This window comes from Monomorium pharaonis, chromosome 3 (genome assembly GCF_013373865.1).
Source record: "Monomorium pharaonis isolate MP-MQ-018 chromosome 3, ASM1337386v2, whole genome shotgun sequence".
In the NCBI taxonomy this organism is placed as follows: Eukaryota; Metazoa; Arthropoda; class Insecta; order Hymenoptera; family Formicidae; genus Monomorium; species Monomorium pharaonis.
This window is the reverse complement of record NC_050469.1, coordinates 13,955,371-13,980,062: the sequence shown is the minus strand read 5'-3', so window position 1 is coordinate 13,980,062 and position 24,692 is coordinate 13,955,371. Positions and strand designations below refer to the sequence as shown.

General features: G+C 40.5%; 4 protein-coding genes across 5 annotated transcripts; 2 read left to right on the top strand and 2 right to left on the bottom strand.

Annotated features, from left to right (window-relative positions):
- Positions 1–31: 31 nt before the first annotated feature.
- On the bottom strand, positions 32–2,198 carry LOC105830381 (protein unc-119 homolog). The gene is made up of 4 exons (XM_012669670.3): positions 1,797–2,198; positions 1,559–1,672; positions 961–1,260; positions 32–860 (listed from the first exon to the last, which is right to left on the bottom strand). The coding sequence occupies exons 1-4, from the start codon at positions 1,933–1,935 to the stop codon at positions 730–732; spliced, it is 684 nt and encodes a 227-aa protein (XP_012525124.1). The 5' UTR covers positions 1,936–2,198; the 3' UTR covers positions 32–729.
- Positions 2,199–2,706: 508 nt separating this feature from the next.
- LOC105830377 (serine/threonine-protein kinase mTOR) lies at positions 2,707–12,726 on the top strand. Of its 2 annotated transcripts, XM_012669663.3 has the most exons (8): positions 2,707–2,895; positions 2,956–3,206; positions 3,339–9,635; positions 9,752–9,894; positions 9,976–10,116; positions 11,228–11,858; positions 12,130–12,310; positions 12,503–12,726. In XM_012669663.3, the coding sequence occupies exons 3-8, from the start codon at positions 3,380–3,382 to the stop codon at positions 12,516–12,518; spliced, it is 7,368 nt and encodes a 2,455-aa protein (XP_012525117.1). In that variant the 5' UTR covers positions 2,707–2,895; positions 2,956–3,206; positions 3,339–3,379; the 3' UTR covers positions 12,519–12,726. The 2 variants fall into 2 exon arrangements, with proteins under 2 accessions (XP_012525117.1, XP_012525119.1); XM_012669665.3 differs by having other exon boundaries at positions 2,707–3,206; positions 11,228–11,852.
- LOC105830379 (cytidine deaminase-like) lies at positions 12,358–16,138 on the bottom strand. Its single transcript, XM_012669668.3, has 2 exons — positions 15,561–16,138; positions 12,358–13,484 (listed from the first exon to the last, which is right to left on the bottom strand). The coding sequence occupies exons 1-2, from the start codon at positions 15,595–15,597 to the stop codon at positions 13,072–13,074; spliced, it is 450 nt and encodes a 149-aa protein (XP_012525122.1). The 5' UTR covers positions 15,598–16,138; the 3' UTR covers positions 12,358–13,071.
- Positions 16,139–16,813: 675 nt separating this feature from the next.
- On the top strand, positions 16,814–24,517 carry LOC105830378 (ubiquitin conjugation factor E4 B). The gene is made up of 8 exons (XM_012669666.3): positions 16,814–17,366; positions 18,355–18,642; positions 18,829–19,254; positions 19,427–20,790; positions 20,887–21,034; positions 21,110–21,796; positions 21,878–22,199; positions 22,548–24,517. Exons 1-8 carry the CDS (start codon positions 17,343–17,345, stop codon positions 22,610–22,612), a joined length of 3,324 nt encoding a protein of 1,107 aa, XP_012525120.1. The 5' UTR covers positions 16,814–17,342; the 3' UTR covers positions 22,613–24,517.
- Positions 24,518–24,692: the final 175 nt, after the last annotated feature.

Here is a 24,692-nt window from a genome sequence, read left to right as displayed (position 1 = left end):
CGTAAATATGTAAAGAGAAAAAAGTCAAATATCCTTTGTAAATATATATATATATATGTGTATTTTGGATGAACTCCACAATATTACAGAACAATTGTGAAAAAAGTATTTGAATGATAGTATTCGTGTAAGAGTGGAAAGAAACTGCAAGTTACATAATTGCAGCTAAAAAGCGCCGTTAAGCATCGAAAAAACAATTCCTAATTTAATTTGCTCTCCGTCGCACATGTGTCGTGGGAATTGTTGTAGGCTGTACTTTAAAAATTAGAAAATTCATGGAATTAAATGTAATTCCACTCAGGCCACGTGTGTCAATGTGCTACGTGTGCTTGAAAAAAATGATGCTCGCAGCTAGCGAACGCATCGTATAAGGACAGACGCCAATAAAATGTTCTATAAAACTAAGTATCACTTTGATTCAATAATTATTTATAAATAAATAACGGTCTCTTCCCTAAAGAAAAAATAGGAACTATTCAATTTGCCAACAAATCAAGTGTAGCTTTTGGATTAAAACATTTCCGTTGCGATAATATTCGCGCGTTCAAACGCTGATACGCAAATTTTTTAAGCGTTTTTGTGCCAAAAGACGAAATTTTAAACGCTAGCCAAATGTGCAAACCAGTTATTATCACCATTATCATCATCAACGCTGTAACATGTGTAACTGTGACATACTTTTATAACCCTATATATCACTTGCAATAGTACTAATCAACAAACCGCCTATTACAATATATCGTGCGTTGTATGCCCACCATTGTATGCGTAGTCGGCCTTATTGTGCATCACAAGCTGATTGTCGACGAAATAAAATGAATCTGATCGCGTCTCAAAGGGATTCGCGATCATTTCGGAAACTGGAAAGATACATATGTTAATCAGGATTACGAATCCTCCTTACTACACAAATTTTAGATTTCACCAACGAATTTTCTGTAAATTTTTTTGACGACTCACCTAGATCCGCAGGCAATGTTGGAAACTCGTAGATGTGTTCGCATGTGTTTTTGCTATTTGGTATGCAAAATCCAAATTGGAAATCGAAAGTTTTCAGTAGCCTGTCTCGGAAAAAGTGCCGTTCGATCATCCGGAAGTTATTGATCGGCTTAGGCCCCACTAGAAATTCGATTGTTGCCCCAACTGTCTTCAACTTTAAAAATTGTGGTGTGAATTGATACCGCACGAAGCGTCCCGTATTTGCATCCTCGGATCCGAGTTCTTCGCAATCTGGTTCTGGTTCTTGATGAACATCACATTCTAACAAAAAATTAAATTTTTATTTTGACCTATAATATTTGAAACTCGATTTATATTTAAAGCTTAAATCAATATTTTGTTTGCTAAATTTACATGTTTATTAAACTTTATACACATGTACAATTTTGCATTGTAGACAACATTTAAATAATGTAATTATAATATAGTAATTATTCAGGAACAAATATAATATTAAGTGATACCATTATTACAGTATTTTGTTTAAATCTTTAGATTCTTCATTATCAGAGTCTTTTTAAATACTTTATTAAGTTGTGTCTAAAGACATGTTACTCACCACTAGCGGGAGGTTTTGTTATTTCAAATAACACAGCACCAGTTTCTAGATCCCTGATCTGGAATCTTGTGAAGTCTATGTCGTAGACGTTGGCCTCTGGTGAGCAGAGATACTCTGAAAAAGTGTATCGTCATCAGTTATGTGTACAAGAAGATTTGACAGGCAGATAAACACACTGAACGAGAAAACACTGATGTGTGGCCGGGCAGCTGTATTTAAATTCCAAATGGAGACGTACTGTCCGTGATGGTGGGCAGTCGGAGCACCATTTCCGGAGTCACCGGCCCGTCCTCGATGCCATCGTCGGTGCCGTTCTCCGCGCTATACGGCACGATCGCTCGCGTCTCGCTCGACTTGTTCTCGCTGTCCACGCTCATAATTTATTCACGGGACCAAATATACTTGTGCACGGGGAAGGCAACGCTCGGCATTCGACCGAGCGGATGGGACTGGCCGGAATAAAACTCACGTCGACGTCGCGGACTCCGCCTCGCCCGTTCACCGCCTCGCCGTCGGCTCGGTCGTCGTCGACGCGTTACCACGGCCGTTCGTCATGCTAGAATCCTCAGCGATCATTACAACCTTCGCGTTTCCAATCCCAGATCCCCAGGTGTAAACATCCTATGAGGAGAGGATTCGTAGAGGCACTTGTCGCTACGAGAAATGGCACCTCGCGCTCGACGCGTCACAATTAAAGAACGGCAAGCGAATCGACCAATGACAGCGGAGAATATCAACGTGGCAGCCTTGCATTCGCGAGTCTCGATTATCTCGACAATAATTTAATCTGTGATTAATTTATCAATTAAATTATTATGAACTTATCACTTCCGATTAGCTTAATGATTAAATTTATAAATTGCCAACTATAAAACTTATAGCTGATTTATATTAATTATTTGTTTTTCTCGTGCATTTTCTGCAAATTATATAATTTAATACGATAAAAAATAATATTAAATTATAATTTAATGTTAAATACTTACAATAATAATTTCATTAATAATTAAGTTATTTTTTAATTATTTTAATAAAACTCTTACTTAATATAAGTATTTTATTTTATATAAATAAATTATAATTAAAAATAAATTTAAAAAATAAATCAGGAAAATAAAATTTTTGTTCAACGCGAAAAGAAAATGAGGAAAGATGAACCGTGCGAGTTCATTTAAAAAAGAACAGATCTTTAGGTACAAGAGGACGAAGATTTTGTGAACGGAGAAACGCCGAATTGATTGATACGTCACGCTGTTGCCAGTTCTAACCTCGCTTATCTAACCTCATCTTGCGATAGTAGCGCTAGAGTGGCTGGGATATATCTTCATTTTTTAAAGGTTATAATCTTTGCGCATTTATAACAGAGGAAATATTTGTTTTCTTAATAATTATCACAGGAAGACAACGAGGGTGACATCCGAGTTACGTAACAGGGCTACGCAAATTCTGGTTACTCGTCGACGGATAACGCGCGAGAGAGACATTGACGTTGCGGACGGAGAATGCCGGGGATCAAAGATGTGACAGCGTATATCAAATTAGCTCCACGTTTACGTGGATGAGGATGCGCTAGAGCTTTTTCCCCTCGAGAATGGAGGCATTTCTGGCAACGATGTTGTGTCGCAGAAAGGAATCAACATAGTGCCAGGTAGGTAAATAAATGTTTAACGTATAGATTTTGATCGCGTTGTTTAATATATGTATATCGTGTACTTAACTGTTAGTGACGCCAAGTGATCCAGCATGGGAGAATTCAAAACGAAAACAATCTTTCTTTCAGAGCGTCAGGTGCGCGAGAAATTCGATGGATTTTAGGCTTCTATGTTTTACACTCTGATTTATACGTCTGACGTTGGGACAATGTCGAATACATTGATGCAGCAATTTGTCCAGCGACTCAAGTCGAAAAATGAGGAGGCACGTAACAAGGCGGCACGTGATTTGTGCCTCTATGTCAAGAGAGAACTACGGGAGGCGTCGCAGGAGGAAATTACTGCTTTCATGGACGAATTCAATCATCACATATTTGAAATGGTATCCGCCTCCGACATCAACGAGAAGAAGGGTGGTATTTTAGCAATAGTTTGCCTTATAGGGGCGGACGTGGGTAATTTTAATACGCGGACGGTACGATTTGCTAACTATCTTAGAAACCTGATACCCTCCAATGACGTGGGCGTCATGCAACTGGCCGCAAAGACTGTCGGCAAGTTGGCACTGGTCTCTGGTACTTATACAGCCGAATACGTCGAGTTCGAGGTGAAACGTGCCTTTGAGTGGCTCGCCACAGACAGACACGATGGCAGGAGACACGCCGCCGTGCTCGTGCTGAGAGAACTCGCTGTCTCTGTGCCGACGTACTTTTTCCAACAAGTCACGCCATTTTTCGAATTGATATTCAACGCTATACACGATCCCAAGCCCGCGATACGGGAGGGCGCGGTGGAAGCTCTGAGAGCAGCTCTGGTAGTCACCGCTCAAAGAGAGACTGTGAAGCAGATGCACAAGTCTCAGTGGTACAAACACTGCTACGAAGAGGTAATAGAGGGATTCGAGGACATCAACACAAGGGAGAAGGGCATTTACAGGGACGACAGGATACACGGCTCGCTGTTGGTGTTGAACGAACTGTTGAGATGCAGTAACGTACAATGGGAGAGAAACTACGAGGCTCTGATGGAAAGACTGAACGGTTCTACACAAAACGAAAATGACATACTCTGCTTGATGCCGCGACTAAAAACAACAATAGGCTCCAAGTGGGCTGGATCCACGCAGAATCACGCCACCGCGGCCCAGCACACGTTGTATCCGGCGCACGAGTCAACCGTCTGCAGATGCCTGATGCAGGAGAGATTGGATGATATCTACAACGACGTGATGAATCAAAAAATGTCTAGGAATCCGCATATTCAGCACGCCCTCATGATGTTGTTGCCGAGGCTTGCTGCATTTAATAAGGAGAAGTTCATAAGGGACCATCTAAAGGAATCTTTAGCATACCTTTTGCTGATCCTACGCAGTCGCGAGAAGGACCGTTACGCCGCCTTCACATCAATCGGCTTCATAGCCGTGGCGGTGGAGGACGCGATAAATCCGTACCTGCCGAAAATCATGGAAGTGATCAAGACCTTGCTACCATCCAAGGAAACCCCTAGCAAAAAACGTACCCTTCTGGAGCCCGCGGTGTTCGTTTGCATCACCCTGCTCAGCCACGCGGTGAAACAGGTCATAGCTTCTGATGTCAGGGACCTGTTGGAGCCTATGTTCCAAACCGGATTAAGCCCGATCTTGACCACGGCGCTTAGAGAACTGGCACACAGTATTCCGTCCTTGCAGGCGGATATATCTCAAGGTCTTTTGCGAATGCTGTCGCAAGTTCTAATGCAAAAGCCACTGAGACATCCCGGCGCGCCGTGGACGGTGACCAGTCCTAACTCCGCGACGGATGACGTCTCGTCAACGGTGCTCGCATTGAAAACGTTAGGTACCTTCAACTTCGACAATAATCCGTTGTTACAGTTCGTGAAGAGGTGCGCGGACCACTTTTTAACGTCGGAACAAGCGGAAGTTCGCCTAGAAGCCGTGAAGACGTGCTCTAGATTGTTGAGATTAACGTTGAATCAGTCCGGTCCCACGGTGACCACCACCGTCTCGACTGTTCTGGGTAAATTACTGGTAGTGGGAATAACTGATACCGATCCTGACGTTCGTCTGTGGGTACTGGCATCGTTGGACGATTCCTTCGACGTCCAGTTAGCGCAAGCGGAGAATTTGTCCGCGCTGTTTATCGCCATGAACGACGAGATGTTTGAAATAAGGGAATTAGCGGTCCGTACTGTTGGACGACTCAGCACCTTGAATCCTGCCTACGTCATGCCGTCGTTGAGAAAGACTCTAGTGCAATTTTTGACGGAATTGGAACATTCAGGAATGGGCCGTAACAAGGAACAAGCCGCTCGAATGTTGGATCACCTAGTCGTGACCGCGCCGAGACTTGTACGACCTTATATGGAGCCAATCCTGAAAGTTCTCGTCCCAAAGTTGAAGGAATCGGATCCAAATCCCGGCGTAGTGCTCGCCGTTCTGCGTGCGATTGGTGATTTGGCGGAGGTCAACGGCGCTGAGATGCAACAGTGGATGTCCGAACTCTCGTCGATATTGTTGGAAATGCTGGTGGACGCCAGTTCGCCCGAGAAAAGAGGAGTAGCGCTATGGGTGTTTGGTCAATTGGTCGGTAGCACAGGCCACGTGGTAAAACCGTACCTACAGTATCCGTCTCTGCTGGACGTTCTCATCAATTTCCTCAAAACCGAGCAGCAGCCGATCATCAGGAGAGAAGCTATTAGAGTGCTTGGACAATTAGGTGCGTTGGACCCTTATAAACACAAGATGAATCTTGGACAAATTGACAGCCAGTTGGACACGCTTACCTCCATGGCAGATACCAAGTGCGACGTGGAAAACACTCAGGATTTGACGACCAGTGAGATGCTAGTGAACATGTCGCCGTCGACGTTGGAAGAATTTTATCCGGCGATTGCCATTACGACGCTCATGCGAATTATTCGCGAGCCAACTTTATCTCAGCATCACACCATGGTGGTGCAAGCAGTAACCTTCATATTTAAAAGTCTTGGGATAAAGTGCGTGCCATACATCTCTCAGGTTATGCCCAGCTTTCTGAACGTCGTACACACGGCGGACATGAATTTCCGGGAGTTCCTGTTCCAACAGCTGGCCGTTCTCATCGCTATTGTGAAACAACACATCCGCAATTATTTGGATGACATATTTGCCTTGATCAAAGAGTTCTGGACGGTAAATAGTCCGTTGCAGAGCACGTTGATCCTTTTAGTCGAGCAGATCGCAATGGCTCTAGGCGCAGAATTCAAGATCTATCTGCCACAACTGATGCCGCCGATACTCAGAGTACTGACTCACGATAGCAGCAAGGATCGCGCGGTAACAGTAAAATTGCTTCTGGCACTACAGACATTCGGAAACAATCTGGACAATTATCTGCACCTCGTACTTCCGCCAATCGTTAAATTATTCTACGCGAATGATTGCCCGATAGCCGTGAATAAGGTTGCTCTCGAGACGGTCGATCTCCTCGCGGATACGCTGGACTTTACGGATTTCGCATCACGAATCGTTCATACTTTGGTACGTACGTTGGACCAGTGTCCGGAGTTAAGAAGCACGGCTATGGACACGCTTTGCGCTGTCGTGATGCAGCTGGGCAAAAAGTATCAGATTTTTATCGTGTTAGTTCAGAAAGTTATGACGAAACACAAGATAGTCAATTCACGATACGACGTTCTGGTGGACAAAATACTTACAGACTCTTCCGCGGCTGACGGCGAGGATTTCTTGTTGATGAGAATGCGACACTCGCGCAACAAGAATCGCGAGCTCTCCTTAACACCCTCAGAAACGACTACGATCAAGAAACTAAATGTGTCGGCCTCAAACTTACAAAAAGCGTGGACGGCGACGCGACGAGTGTCCAAGGACGATTGGCTCGAATGGTTGCGGTGCTTCTCCATCGGTTTGCTCAAGGAATCTCCATCCCCGGCTCTGAGATCCTGTTGGGCGCTGGCGCAAACTTATGCTGTGTTACCGCGCGACCTATTCAATGCGGCTTTCGTCTCGTGTTGGACCGAGCTCAGTGATACCTATCGGGCGGAACTGATACAGACTCTGCATCAAGCATTGATGGTCCCCGATCTGCCCACCGAGGTGACGCAAACCATTTTAAACTTGGCCGAATTCATGGAGCACTGTGACAAAGGTCCCCTGCCGTTGGACAATAAGACTCTCGGAGATACAGCGATGCGTTGTCGTGCGTATGCTAAAGCGTTGCATTATAAGGAAGACGAGTTTCACAAGAGCAGAAACAGCAGCGTCTTCGAGTCTCTGATTTCTATTAATAACAAACTTCAACAGAAAGAGGCAGCTGAGGGCTTGCTAGAGTACGTGATGAACCACAATCAGCAAGATCTCAAGGTCCAGATACGCTGGTACGAGAAGCTTCACAACTGGGATAAGGCGTTGCAGCTATATCAAGAACGTCTGGAGAGCGATTCCATGGATGTGGAGTCTACATTGGGTGAGATGCGTTGTTTGGAGGCACTTGGAGAGTGGGGCCAATTGCACGAAGTCGCTACGAAACAATGGTTGGATCAAACAGACGATACGAAGCAAAGGATGTCAAGAATGGCGGCAGCTGCGGCATGGGGTTTGGGTCAATGGGAAAGTATGCAAAAGTACGTTTTGTTAATTCCGAAGGACAGCCAAGACGGCGCGTTTTACAGAGCGGTATTGGCGATTCACGATGAACAGTACAACGTCGCGCATCAATTCATCGATAGCGCTAGGGATCTATTGGACACCGAGTTGACTGCCATGGCTGGCGAGAGCTATCAGCGGGCGTACAATGCTATGGTAGAGGTGCAGAAGTTAGCAGAGTTGGAGGAAGTGATCCAGTTTAAATTGGTACCTGAACGTAGAGCAGCTATTAAGGCCATGTGGTGGGAGAGGCTTCAGGGTGGACAGAAGATTGTGGAAGACTGGCAGAGGATCATACAGGTACACACGCTGGTGGTCTCGCCACAGGATGATATGTACACGTGGCTTAAATACGCTAGTCTCTGCCGGAAGAGCGGTAGTTTGATGCTATGTCATAAGACGCTGGTGATGTTAATGGGTACAGATCCATCTTTAACTCCAGACCAGCCACTGCCAACTACTCATCCCCAAGTGACCTTTGCTTACTGCAAGCATTTGTGGATGGCGAACAAACGCGAGGAGGCTTACAATCAGCTGCAACGATTCGTGCAAACCTACTTGCAACCGGCGACCACAGTGATAATGAATCAGGAAGATGGGAACCAGCACGAAAGCAAAAAAAGATTACTCGCCAGATGTTACCTCAAGCTTGGCGAGTGGCTGGAGTCCCTGCAGGGTATAAACGAGCATTCGATTCCCGCGGTATTGACCTACTATGCCGCAGCGACGGAGCACGATCCCACATGGTACAAAGCTTGGCATGCCTTCGCTTACACAAATTACGAGACAGTTTTATTTTACAAGCATCAGCAAGGTAGCGACTCCGCGCTCGTGGAAGCTCCGTGTGGCAATGGAGCGCGCAGTAATATTTCCAGCTCACAATATATATCTCAATTTACTGTCCCAGCTGTAGAGGGATTTTTCAGATCCATTAACCTATCAGACGGTAACTCCCTGCAAGACACTCTCCGGCTTCTCACACTCTGGTTCGATTACGGCCAATGGCCAGAGGTATATGACGCTGTCGTCGAGGGTATAAGATTAATAGAAATAAATACTTGGCTGCAAGTAATTCCGCAACTCATAGCCAGAATTGACACCCCGAGAGCACTGGTCGGCCGATGCATACATCATCTTCTTATAGATATAGGAAAGACGCATCCTCAAGCTTTGGTTTATCCATTGACAGTGGCTTCAAAGAGCGCTAGTCACGCGAGGAAGACAGCAGCTAACAAGATCCTGAAGAGCATGTGCGAGCATAGTCCAACACTGGTCCAACAGGCCGTGATGGCAAGCGATGAGCTCATCAGGGTCGCAATCTTGTGGCATGAATTGTGGCATGAGGGTTTGGAAGAGGCCAGTAGATTGTACTTCGGAGAAAGAAACGTTAGAGGCATGTTTGATACGCTGGAGCCTTTACACGCCATGCTCGAAAGAGGGCCGCAAACTTTAAAAGAAACGTCGTTCAATCAAGCTTATGGAAGAGATTTAATGGAAGCGCAGGAATGGTGTCACAGATATAAAACATCTCGGAACGTGAGAGATTTAAATCAAGCTTGGGATTTATATTATCACGTGTTCCGAAGAATATCTCGACAACTGCCGCAATTGACCAGTTTGGAACTGCAATACGTTAGCCCGAAATTGCTCATGTGTAGAGATTTGGAATTGGCTGTGCCGGGAAGCTATAGTCCTGGCCAGCCTATCGTGCGAATAGCAAGTATTCATAGCTCTATGCAGGTGATAACCAGCAAACAGAGACCAAGGAAGTTATGCATCAAAGGTAAGTTATTATTTGAAAGTAAATTAGATTAAAATATTTTAATTGGGTGATATATATATATATATATATATATATATATATATATAACATTTATTTATTTTAATTGTATTTTGTAGGTAGCAACGGTAAGGATTACATGTTCCTATTGAAAGGTCACGAGGATCTAAGACAAGATGAAAGGGTAATGCAGTTATTTGGTTTGGTGAACACTCTCTTGTTACACGACCCGGATACCTTCCGAAGAAATCTTACTATCCAAGTAAGAATTTAGTTTGTAATATTATATAATTATAATTATTTTTTAGAATATATATGGGTCATGTTATGACTTTGTATTTAGAGATACGCTGTGATTCCATTATCTACAAACAGTGGTCTCATTGGTTGGGTACCGCATTGTGATACGCTTCATACGCTTATTAGAGACTACAGAGAAAAGAAAAAGATATTATTAAATATCGAGCACAGGATAATGTTACGAGTGAGTAAACTTTATAAATTGTTATATCAAGGATTTCAATTTTTCTATCATACATTGTAAAATGTACAAAGATGATATATTTTTTGTTCTTATATATTTTTCTGCTCTCTATTTCATATATATGTTAAAATGTGTGTATAAAGATAATAATAAGTTGGATATTAGATTGATGACACAAGAAATAAGATGTGCCATTTTTTCGATTCTTAATGCTTAAGAATATTTTCATATCAATTACTAATATACTTTTGAGTTCTATAAACTGCGTGTCGATATACAGTACCGGCCGGAATTATATCACCTTTTTTAAGTATAACCAGGTTTTTTAAGTATAACTTTTGTCAAGGTGCATCGAATACGCTAAAAATTTTATAGTAGACAGTATGCATCTTGTGCATGAAGTGTAATGAGATTTGACAAAATACACCATAATTTTAAAATTTTTTATTAATTTTCTGAAAGTCGTACATTTGTGCTATCTTTGTTTTTCATGTCACGCTGCCAAGCTGTAATCGATGCCAATTAAAGCATTTGTATGACTTGTTATGATGCGATTAAAGTTTATTATTTCAGAGATTTCAAATAAATTGATGAAAAGTTATTTCTTCAGTAAGGTATACTTGTACATCAAAACATATTATGATATGGTAAAGATCCGTACACTTTAAAACAAGTTATGCTTAAAAACCTAAAGTGATATAATTTTGGCTGTAGTAGTTGAACTTAAAACGCAATCGTAAATTGAAGGTAGAAATAATATCTCTAATTTATAAATATATCTTTTAATTTATCTTTTAAAATATATCTTTTAATCATCAAATTTGATAGTGATGCTACAAGAGCATATTAAAAAATTATAAAAAATAAATTAAAATATAGATTAGATTAGATAAAGATAAAGAATTAGATAAAGTTAAAATATATATATTTTCAAAAGTTATGCTTCGTATATTCTCACACTTATGCTTTTCAAATTTTCCAATCAACCTTGTATAAAACTAAGATATATGAGAAAATCAAAACTCAAAACTCGTCGATTACGAATCGACTGCTGTCATATAAAACTAGGCATTGTTCTTTTTTATATTTCTATTATTTTATATTTATCTAGATGGCACCTGACTACGATCATCTCATGTTGATGCAAAAAGTCGAGGTATTCGAGCACGCGCTCGAGCATACCCATGGCGACGACCTGGCGCGACTTCTGTGGCTTAAATCGCCATCGAGCGAAGTATGGTTTGATCGCAGAACTAATTATACGCGTTCTCTGGCTGTGATGTCTATGGTGGGATATATACTTGGTCTTGGCGATCGTCATCCGTCTAATTTGATGCTAGATCGTCTCAGCGGTAAGATATTGCACATCGACTTCGGAGATTGCTTCGAGGTGGCAATGACGCGCGAGAAGTTCCCGGAGAAGATACCGTTCCGTCTTACGCGGATGTTAATCAACGCAATGGAGGTGACCGGAATCGAAGGAACGTATAGAAGAACTTGCGAGTCTGTAATGTCCGTGCTGCATCGAAACAAGGACAGTCTAATGGCGGTTCTAGAGGCGTTCGTTTACGACCCTCTCCTCAATTGGAGATTGATGGATAATGCGGTGCCCAAAGCCAAACGATCGGATGCTCAGGGCATGAGCGCTAGCAGCAGCCAGGAACATGGCGATATGCTCGATTCTCTTACCGCTACGTTACCAAAGAAGGGTGTGCCGTGTAGCATCGAAAATGGAGGTAAAGGTAATTGTATTTTTTAAGTCACTTTAACTCGCCAACATTTCCACGTTCTCTGCGCATAAATTAATTCTATACTATATGACTAATTATCGTTAGTGTTGATTATATATGGTTCAACGTATTATATTTTATTGATATAAAGATATAAAGATATTAATAAAAATTAATCAATTTAACAAAAAATAATACACATATAAAGATAAGTATATACATATAAAGATAACTTATAAATTTTTTTTATAATCTACAGTCTTCGCTTTTGCAATGTCCACAGCTGATAATAATCAACCTGAAGCACTGAACAAGAAAGCCTTAGCAATCATAACGAGAGTCCGAGACAAATTAACGGGACGTGACTTTTCGCATGAGGAAACTCTCAGCGTCCGGCAACAAGTCGATTTATTGATCCAACAGGCTACAAATAACGAAAATCTTTGCCAATGTTACATTGGATGGTATGTAATGATTTATAACTAGAAAATTCTTGAACATTAGTTATTTATTTTTTTTATCATTTACAACATATTTTTCATATTATATATAGATATATAAACAATATACTTAGAATTCATGTTAATTTTACAAGAAACGATTGTATATAAATTATATATAAAAAACATGGACGTCATTGTTGCATATTATTACAGGTGTCCGTTTTGGTAAACGAGAGACAAGACTTTCCATCAAGAATGAAGTCTCGTAAGTGTGCAATCGCCTGCTTTTGCATTTATAGCTTTACGAAATTATTATGTTTACGATTTTATAATAATCTCGTATTATATATATATATATATATAATCTGTTATTGTATTATTTGTATGAAGTAACAGTATCATCGCAAACAAAATATATGCTGGCGTATTGCGTGTTATTTAATAGTCAACTATTTAATAGTCAACGGTAATGTCTTATACTTTAAAATTCGTTTTTTTCCTTTTGAAAAAAATATTACAGTAAGAATTTTATTTGTTGGGGTGTTATCGTGGCCATTTTAAAGCTAATATATATCCATATGTATCACATTGTAAATAATACTTCATCATTGTTGATTATAATTTCATCAAAATGAAGTTTCATGCTGATATGTCGAATCATATATGTATGTAACAAGATTTTCAATGTTCAGTTCTGGATAAATACTCTAATTAAGTACACGCAAAATTTTTCGTTATAGCCTCTGTATTGTTCGAACATCGCCTCCGACAGCGAGGGCAAGTTACGAGGTCTCCGTGTCGTTCGTGCGAAAGGGCGAGAGCGGCAATAATTCCTTCACCTTAATTCGTAGAACTTTTTTCATGTCGGTTCTCGACAGATAGATGGGCATGTCGTCGCCGAATTCTGAAATGAACTGCCTGCACACCCCGCATGGAGTGGTGAACGTGGTGGCCTCTTGGTCAGCCGTTACGGCCAGCGCCGTGAACTTTTGCTTTCCCTCCGACACGGCCCGCGCGATCGCCGTGACCTCAGCGCACACGCCCGCCGGATAGGACGCGTTCTCCACATTGCAGCCCAGCGAGATACTACCGTCGGCGCATCGCACTGCTGCGCCAACCTTGAACTTGCTGTACGGCGTGTATGCGTTCTTACGCACCGCTACGCTCTCCCTTATCAGCTCCTGAATGTCCGCGTCTGCAACACGGCAGATTCGTCAGTCGAGTAATGATTTATCGGACGTGTAAAAAGTCAACGGTACCCTCAACATGCGAATCATATATAGGCTGTGTTCCGCTATTACTGCCAGTACTGAAAATGTATAGTTTCCGTTACGTATACTATAGATTTTCAGTACTAGCAGTAATATCAGAATACAGCCAAAGTAAGAAAATGTATATATCGTATATAATTGGGAATAGTTTATATGGAAAAAAAGTAAAATGTAACTTTATAATGTGTATGGAATTTTCTCTAGATACGCGTCGAATAGCGTCATGATAACAAGTAAGAAACATGTCAATTTGCAATACATGTATATATGTATATGTTATCATATATTTACACACACATATTTCTAAAATAAAATAAAACAATATATGTATAATCATGTATTTTATTTTTTAATTAATTTTATTACTTTTTACTCGAAGTTTTCAAATTTTACCCTCAATTTCAAAAGTTGCAGTTATATTGTTTACGTTCAAAAAACACAAATGATCAATGAGCGGTCAGTGATTATTGGTCCTTACTGTAAGATCTCTAAATTTAGACCAATTATATTAGCAAATTACTCAACTGTTGTGCAACGGTTGTGTTTTCTGAACGCAGCCATCAATCATCTCGTACTATGCGCTTTAATTCGATTAATCGCTATCGTCGCGCGCGAAATTTCGCGGAATTCGATACGACCAATGATGAGGCTTATTGCTTCGCGCACATTTTAAAAACTATTGTTTTAAATATAGAAAAATAGCATGATTGATCTATTTAAACAATTCACCGTGTCTTTAATTTGTTAATAATACTTAATAATAATTGAGAATATTTATAGCATCGCAGCTCAAATTTAACTATAATATAATTTGATTCTAAAAATAACCATCTGATGTAGACATTTTTACGTAACGATGTTATTTGCACGTAACACAAAAATCTTCATTTTTGCACAGATTGTGCGCAATTAAAATTCCGCATCAAATAATTCCGATAAGGATCACGCGCAATAAGATAAAATTATTATCGCACGCAATTACAGTCATAAATCGTATTTGTTTAATTGGTACAGTTTGAGAAAAAGAGGCACGAAATCTTGTTATTATCACGACTTATCATCACGAATTTATCATGAATTTTTTATCAGACTTATCATCAAAGACTATTCAAAATGATTTCTTGATGTGATTTAAAGCCAACCCGATTTTGAAATTTCTAGCAAAAATATAGGACAATAAGATAATAATAAAATGTATTGTTTCAAGAAGTTAAATATTTTTTAAGGCTACTTTATTTCGCAATGTTTTTTGAATTTAAAGCTCTGAATGCAAGTTAATCTCGTTAAAACTTTACATTCAACTATTGCGATATATAATTCTTAGTAACGCGTTAGATGCACGATTGTCCCTGTTTTCTTCGTCGATTTACATATAATTTACATGCAAGACGCAAACAAGCATTACACAAGACTACAATCGGGGACATCGATATTCGGTTCATTTCTACACTGAGAAAAAATATTGTAAAGTATTGAAAAATAATTAATATAATGCTAATAAAAATTAATATAAAGCTAATAAAAATATTGAAATATATTAGTAAGAAAACGTTATAACATCTCATTTTTCTTATTAATTGGTTAATTTCTAGGAATAAAGTTTTGCCTTATGTAAATAAAAATTTATTTCAACAGAATAAGCTTATATCAGTTCATAAAATAAAATTTTATGTATTTTTTTTCTCAATTACTTCGCGACTCATTGCCTCGCTTTGTATCTTGTAAATATAAATCAATTAAAAGACAATTAATTATATAAATAAAAGATATCGGGTTGTACAAACATCACACACGCCTCGATTTTACCGCTAATTATTTGAATGAGATAGCCGCGCCTATCGAAAATTACATTTACAAGCGCGCAATATTCGCCCAACATGATGCAATTCGTCTGAAATGCAAGAGAGTGCATGCGCGCATTTTGCAATGGGAACATATGGAAGCGAGAATTAATCGATATAGATATAAATCAATGTGATCGCGCGAAAGCGAGCGTTTACCAAGCGACGTGAAATCCATTGTCTCCCAGATGCCCATCTCGCTCAGAGGACGTCGTTCGTGGACGTAGGTTACGCCGCGGGCGGATGCAACGAGGGTTGCGACAATGAGAGGAGACCGACGATGTTCTTGCTCCAATACAGCGTCTGCGACAACTGTCCGACGACCGCGACGTCTCCCGCGACAATAACAGCGACGACGACGACGACGAACGGCCTCGCAGCCGCCGGCACTACAGCAATCGTAAAACGCGTTGCACGGACGAACACTGGATTCAGCGGCGGGGCTGAAATCCGGCCCGGTCTAACCTAACCTCGCGCCGCGACTCGTTTCGAACGCCTTCGAAACGAGACGGCCGACCGATCGGCGCGAGAACGCGAAACAAGAACGACAAGATTCCCCGCGACCGCGCGCCGAACTGTCTCGCTGTCGGGCCGACGGTGTCCGACACGTCGTCGCGCGTACATCTCGCTTGTACGCGCGTGCCGAGAAACTTGCGCGGCTTCCGGAACTGACTTTTCCCAGTCGTCCTCGGGCCTACCTCTCGTAGCGCACGAGCGTGTCCGTGGCCGTCGTGAATCGTAGCACACGGACCGGGGGATCGTCGACGCTTCGACGTGTAAATTTATCGATGTTCGTGCGCTCCGACGTGCGCGCAAAGTGACGCGTGCGTAGAGAGACGTTAACGCATGTGAAGTTGGCGTTTGTCGCGGAATTGACGAGTGAAAGCGCGAAAGCGCGAGAAGGGCGATGCGCTCGTACTTTTCCTAACGATACCGGGGTTATTGGCGTTTCACGTTATGTCGATGTGAAAATTCGGTAACATAGCGAATAAAACGGTGACACTCGTACCGCTTTTCACGTCCTCGCTTCTCTTCTGCATTCGTTGCCGCTGTCGATTCAAAAAAGATATATCGCGCACATCGATAATCGAAGAAGCGCTCGAATCCGCCCGACTGCACGCGGGAAAATTCGATTCGCCGCCGCGAGGAAGCGACGAACGCCAAGTGGCCTCACACCGAATGTCGCAGGCTCATCTAACATTTATCACGTAGAAATTATACATAGAATTCGACCGTAAGGTTTCTCCCACGAATTATGGATCGCGCGTAACGCGAATTTGCCGCTGACCTATTTACTACGTCCGCTGAACGAAGCCGCGGGATGTATGTAGGTCGCCCCCAAAACAGATTTATATATCTCCCGCACACAACGCGGGCTTGTCACACGTCAAATTATTCGACCCTTGCCCTGAATTATAGATCGTCTAAAATGGGCTTAGGTTACTCCCACCGCTAGACGGGGGGTAAGAACGAGAGAGAGAGAGAAGGGGAATAGAGAGAGGGGGAGTGAGAGAGAGCGAGCGAGTGCAGAGGAGGGGGAAGCGGAGAGCGCGCGCGTGTCGACGCGTTGGTTGCTCAGCTGTTTTGAAGAGTCGACGACGCAGCGAGCGACTGGCCGTGACTCGGCGCGAGACCACTGCATCCACGTCCAAACGCAGCAACAAACAGATGTGGAGTGACCGTCCGGATCTCTGACATTGACGTACCTCGGCCACGAGTGTGTCGTCGCGCGGTGATCACGATCACGCACGGTCGGCGGGCGAGCGAGCCGAGCACGGGTGTAGCACACGGGTTATACCCCCCTTTGCGTGAACGCGACACGGAGGCGCGACGGCGAGGAAGAGGCGCATAGCAGCAGCAGCACCGAGCCGAGTTCCGGACGGAAAGCGCAGAGCGAACGGGCCAGGAGCGGGACTAGAAGCAGCCTTACGCACGATCGCCATGAGTGAGCTGAGCCAGGAAGAGGTGAGCGAGGAGAAGCGCGTGCTTCCTTCCCCCCTTCCCCCCCCCCTTCTCTCTCTTTCTCTCCTCGATGGAAGTCCCGCGGATCCATCCTCACGTTCCTCTACCCTACTCTTGCCGCCGTGGTTTGACTATGTCTGACCCTCCTCCGCGTGGTGTATCTACCTCCATTGTTCCAATGGGTGCAAGCGACGATAATACGAACCGCGTGGTTTGTTGTCAAACGGGACCCCACGCTCGTCTCCGCGGCACCGTTCCCCCATGATACCCTCCTGATACATTTTTTTTCCATCCGCTTTCTCTTCCTTTCCTCTAAAAGTCCTGAATTTTTTAAATTTCGCTCTTGAGTCTCGCGAGTCACTAAGGACTGGTCCACTGTTATCGCGCTCGCGATTTCCGATTGCCTTTTCTTCCAAGTCCTGCTCTTTCCTCATTGGATCGCACGCATTTTTCTTTGTCAATCGTAAGACTGAATGACCCATACGCTCGCAGGAAAACTACTTATATAATGGTCGCGATTTGAATCAATCTTTTGCTTTAATGAAGAAAACTGCACTGTGCCAATACGTTTAAAGATCCGAACGTTTGGTAAAAACGTTTGCTGTGTTCGATAATTTCTCTGTTTTCTTGTGGGAGTTCCATTTGCTTCCTGTTGAACTCTATTTCTTTTCCTTTGTCTACTTTGTTTTGAACACAACTTTATACAAGTAATAAAATTGTGGTTTCTCAATAAGTACATGATTTTCCATTTCATGCTCTAAGACTCCTATCTTCAATGCTAAGTTTATAATTTTGACCAAAAATTTTGTATTGTTTAAAATACAAAGCTTTTGTAGCCTTTGATTTTTCTTTGTTGTCTACCATAAACCGATAAAAATAGCTCATGAGTAACAAAGGAAAGCATTTTAGTCCATGTCTTAAGTGTCCCTGATAGAGTCCTAAAAAAAGAGTTTACAGTCTAATCGCTCCTTTGTCTCCACTTTTGCTCTAGATGAGGAGAAGGCGATTGGCTCGCTTGGAAGGCTTGAACAATAGTAATGCAGCTGCCAGTTCGTCTACCGCTATTGCTCCTACTTCCCCGAATACTCCAGAGTCATCAAAAGCATTTACTGGATCGATATCTCCGTCTATTCAGCAACAATTACAGCGCACCGAGACACCAATGGAGGTTGAAGAGAGCAATGATAAACAATGTAATATTACTGAAATGGATAATTCAGGAATTGAAAACATGGAAGTCGACGAGTTGGATAGGAAAGATTCAATATCAAGATCACGTGTAAGTATTTGGAGAATAAAGAAATGGGATAAACACACATGCATTAACAAAAAGCAAATGTGTTTTCTTTTTCTAAATTGTTAATGCATGTGTGTTTATCCCATTTCTTTCTTCAAGAATGGAACTGACTCATTTATTATTTATTGAATACTTACTCATCTCTCTTTTATGTTGAATGCGTTCTAGACGACAAGTTCTAGCATAGAAGTTACAACAGATCACATACATGCTGTCATATCACGTGTCCTGCGCATATCGTGGAAAATCCCCGCTGAAGGAAGTGTATTCCTACCGAAAACAGCGGCGTACACACTGGCGCAGAGTCAGCTGGACTTTAGTGAAATTATCAACCAGGCCTTGATGGAAGTTTTGTGTATATTTTCGAAAGGAGAGGATCCCTTGAAGGATATCGCGGTGGATACGTCGTCTGATCGACAGGACAGTCCAAATGATCAAGCGAGTCCTCTGCTCAGTCCTGTCGCGGCTCTTCCGTCTTACCAATTGCCGACCATGCCATTACCTATAAGCAGCAAATCGTCGCAACCGAAAAGTTTAACTTACTTGTTAGACTGCTACTCAAGAGTCGCAGTGGAAGAGAGGAACCACCCAAAGGTACAACATATATATATATATATATATATATATATATATACACATACACATATGTATATACATACAATGTATATATATTTTTTAAAAACTAAATGAGAGATTTTCTTTTTATCTCTTTCTGTACCAATTTGACTAAAGTATTCCTCAACTAATGTATGCATATGTTTTATAGCGATCCAGCATACCTCCCTTCTCTGACGTACTGACGATTTTAAAAACGCAATGTGTTCAGTACTCCAGTCTTGTTCTACAAGGATTGGTTGGCATTTGCGAAGCTTCAGTCGTCCCCATGTGCACCACTTATCTTCTCTATCCGATACTGTCCCAAAGCTTACCTCGAGGTTACCTTCACGAACTCGTAGCCAGGACACACACTAATCAAAGTACTTTTAATAAGATATTCACCCCGGTCTTACAAGGTCTGTATCTCTCGATGCAACAGGCGAGCTTAGTCGGCAACACGCACAGAAGACCGATCGAGGCGCTAGAGGAACTAATAGAAATTCGCTGCGGTCCAAGCGGCAACATACGTCCGATATGCCGTCTGATTACAAATCAAGAGCAATTCTTGCCCGCTATTATGACGCCAGCCGCAGGCAGAGAACTTACGAGAACATCGTTTCTGGGGCCATTTCTCTCGGTGTCGGTATTTGCCGAGGAGCAGCCAAAGGTGGCGGAAAAATTTTTCAGCGGAAATCCCGTCACGGATAAATCAGTGAATCTGTCTTTGCAGCAAGAGTTGGAAAGCACCCGAACTTCATTGCACAAGATGTTTCACGCGATACTTGCGAATAGCAACTGCCGTGATGCCACTTTAACGTACTTGGCCGCGTTACTACGTCACAATGAGAAACGCGCGCAAATACAGACCGAGGAGTTCTCCCTGGCCGGGGATGGATTTATGTTGAATCTACTGTCGGTCTTGCAAATGCTCTCTGTGAAAATCAAACTGGATACCGTGGACTCACTGTATCCATTTCATCCCTCCAGCTTTGTCGAGATAAAGAACGACACAAGACTGAAACTTACTTCGCAGGAGGTCGCGGAATGGCAGAAGCATCTGGAGAAGACGCATAAGTGGACGGAATCTAAATTCCCAACCCAGTGTTGGTTTTTGACGTTGCATTGCCATCACATCGCGCTCTTACCGGCGTTACAAAAATATCAGAGAAAATTGCGAGCATTACGCGATCTACAAAAGATGCTCGACGAGCTGCAAGCTACAGAACCCCAATGGAAAGACAGCCCCTTCGCAGAGCATAACAAAGACTTAATTAAACAATGGAAACAGCAGCTGAAGCGATTAGTTAAATCTAAGTCGTGCGCGGACGCGGGTTTGATAGATCCTGTCTTTTTGAGAAGATGCTTACACTTTTATATATCTGTAGCCGAGATTTTGTTGAGTCTTCTGACACAAACCACGCCAGGTAACCCTCTCCCTACACTTCCGCTTCCTCAGGAAGTTACGTGCAAGTTTACTGCACTTCCAGAGTGGTACGTGGAGGATATAGCGGAATTCTTATTGTTCACGCTCCAGTAAGTTCTCGCTATATTATCAACTCTTAATTGGTATATTTATACTTAATAATTACGGTGTTTATTAAATCATTATAATTCTGTATCTATTTGTAGATTCTGTCCTGGGGTAGTAGCAAGTAATATGGATAACTCGCTTATTACGTGGTTACTGGTCGTCGTGTGTACGCCGCATTGTATACGAAATCCGTATCTAATTGCAAAAATCGTCGAGGTCCTCTTTGTGATAAATCCAAGTGTTCAGGTAAATTTGTGAGGAAATTATCTAAATTATACTCTTTATTACAATGTGTCGACAATTGTGTAAATCTTCCTTTAGGGAAGAACGGAGACCCTCCACGATAAAGTCATGGCACATCCCATATCCAAGACATTTTTGGCATCATATCTCATGAAGTTTTACACCGACGTTGAAACTACTGGTTCCAGTTCTGAGTTTTATGATAAGTTTTCAATACGTTATCACATAAGTCTAATTTTAAAATCAATGTGGGACAGTCCGGTACATCGAGCGTCTATTGTCAATGAGAGCAATAACGGCAAGCAATTTGTTAAGTTTATCAACATGTTGATGAACGATACCACTTTCTTACTTGACGAGAGCCTGGAATCTCTAAAGCGCATACATGAGGTGCAGGAACTCATGTCAGACACTACCGCGTGGAGTGCGTTCTCCCAGGAACAGCAACAGTCGAGAACGAGACAGTTGGCTGCGGACGAGAGACAAGCCAGGTCTTATCTTACACTAGCCAAGGAAACAGTTGCTATGTTTCATTATTTAACGGTTGACATTAAGGAGCCATTCCTGCGACCAGAATTAGTCGGGCGGTTATGTGCCATGCTAAATTTCAATTTACAACAGTTGTGCGGACCCAAGTGCAAAAATTTGAGAGTGAGAAAACCGCAGAAGTACGGATGGCAACCGAGGACGTTACTCAGCCAATTGGTTGATATATATTTGCATCTTGACTGTGATAATTTTGCGGCCGCTCTAGCTAGTGATGAAGTTAGTGTCCCTTCACACGTCATTTGTACACGTTGTATTATATATATATTAATAAAAAAAATTGTGTATTTTCCTTTTTAGCGTTCGTTCTGTAAAGAACTATTTGGAGATGCTGCAAGCAGATTAGGAAGATCTGCGATCAAAACTACCACGGAAATCGAGAGATTTATAGCGCTCGCAGAGCGAGCGGCGATAATCGCAAGAGATAATCGCGCGCGGGACGCAGACTATGGTGACGCTCCTGAAGAATTCCGAGATCCGTTGATGGACACTCTTATGGAAGATCCAGTTAAATTACCATCTGGTATTGTTATGGACAAGGCAGTTATCATTAGACACTTACTCAATAGTGCCACAGATCCTTTTAGTCGGCAGCCACTTAGCGAAGACATGCTTACCCCAAGTAAGTACACCATCCCTTTTTTTTCTTAAAAATCATACGATAAGTGATAGCAGCATTTCACAGCAATATATTTTTATTTAAAACTATTTTTATACACTTCAGAAATATTTAATGGATATGTCATAATTAATCGTATAATTTTTTATCAAAATATTTGTTTATTACTGTTCTTATTGCTATTCTATATTAATATACTTTATTCTATAAAATAACATTTTTTTTTAAATATTTATATTAATTTTAATTTAAAAACGTAGGAACTGTCAAAAGGTTCATTTTTATGGCTACCAGTTTAAATTTTTTTAAATTTTATGAAAGTTAAACTAATGATTATTATTAATATTACAGTGCTTGACTTGAAAGAAAGGATATCTGTGTGGAAGCAACAAAAGAAAAAATCAACAAATATATAAACTGTGCTAATGTGACAAGAATTTTACAAGCAAATATAAGAGTAAATAAAGAAAGAGTTTAACATCATAGAGAAAGAAAAAGAAAGAAAGAGATTAACATACAATCCAATGTAATTGTCAATATTGCACGACACATTCTGCCAGACAATGCATCAATCCAGTGCAGTTGATGAATAGTGCAATGATCTCGCTATTGTGCAACAATTGCGCTCAATAAATTTACAGTTTTTATACAATGAAACATTAACACAGACTGCAGCTAGCGAACTGCCAATATTGCTCCAAACATACTTTCGAAAGTTGTAAATAATTGCTGGCTATATGTCAGAATCCAAAATTACATCATTTATAAATAAGCTACATTACTTTTTACGTCTTTCGATGTATGTGGCAGCGGGTAAGTTTCACATCCCGCGAAAATAGAATGTTAAATAGTATAAACTAGTAATATGAATGACTACTATACACTTCTACGAACTCGACATTTAAAAATAAAATAACATTGACATGAAATTTATAATTTAATTATTTCAACAGTGTTCTACTATTTAAAAAGATATCATATATAAAATTATGATATATTATTTGGCAGTCCTCATACACACAGAAAGAGGCAAAATAGGGCAAATAATAATCAAACTTATTGATTCATTTGCATTCTTTTATTAAAGATGCAAGGACATTTCGATTTATATAGTATATGTATGATGATTTAGATATTGCTTCTTGAGTTCACTTTACAAAGAAGATAAACTGTACTTTTTTACAGGTAAATGCTGATAAATCAAGTCTATATTAGTTTAAAATATATTTTGAATCATACTGGCTTTACTTTTAATATGAATACTATTTTACTTTGAATACAAATTTCTGTGACTTTTTTATCATGATTTTATTATACATATATGCACAAAAATATTTTTATTTGCTAATTTCCATTGATATAATGCATATATGTATATGTGGTGACATGTGAATAATATGATATACATTGTTTATTTTTTTTCTCAAATTATTTCTTTAAGTATCATTTATTAATCATTATTTTATATTTGCATATTTTGTGCAATAAATATACACATAATTATATAATACATTCCAAAGAGAAATTACAATACTTAAAGTACGTTAGGTACGTTACGTACGTAACGTACGTAAAGTACATTAATTGTGCATTCTATTCTGAACTGTTTTATATAGATTAAAGATTTAATATGTATGTCAATTCATATATTTTTTTGAAAGTAATAACTGCATTTATTTAGCGTCACATTTATTTTGATAATTATCATATTTTTCCTTTAATAATGTCACACATTGATAACATTATGATAATATTAGAGTATGTTTTGTCATTAAATGTAAATATCAATTTTATGTATTTCATATTTAACATATACATTACGGTTAAATAAACGGATCGTGATTTAAATAATCGAGAATAGTTATTGATATCATGCCCGCAAACATCGACAAAACAAAAGTTTGATATTTAATTTATGATTTAAACATCAAAATTAGTCCAAAATTTCTAACAAACCAGATTTTTAAAAAAGTAATTATTATTTAACGATATAAGTTATATATCATTTATCATACTTTGTGCAATTATTTTTCTATGTAAGAAGATGAAAAGAAAAGACTTGACACAAAATTTAGGAATTTTGAGATGGTGTATTTGGAATTACATTAGATAATGATCATTTTGGTATACTTTGTAACATAATTAAAATTGAACGGACGGACAGACAGAGAGCAGAGACGCAGACACACACACACACACACACACACACACACACACACACACACACACATACACAGTTGAAGTATTTAATAATATATTAATAAAATGCGATATATGCTATTTGTACATAGATTCAAAAATAAATTGTCCAATATTATTGACATTTGATATTGTTTTTTATATGTATATATTTGGGTGTGTATGTTGGAACATGTGGGTGTGTGTGTGTGTGTGTGTATATATGACATACATACACATACACATACATATGCACTAATACAATGTCCTTATTCATGAAAAATTTACTTCAAATAATAGTTACAAATATTAGGATTG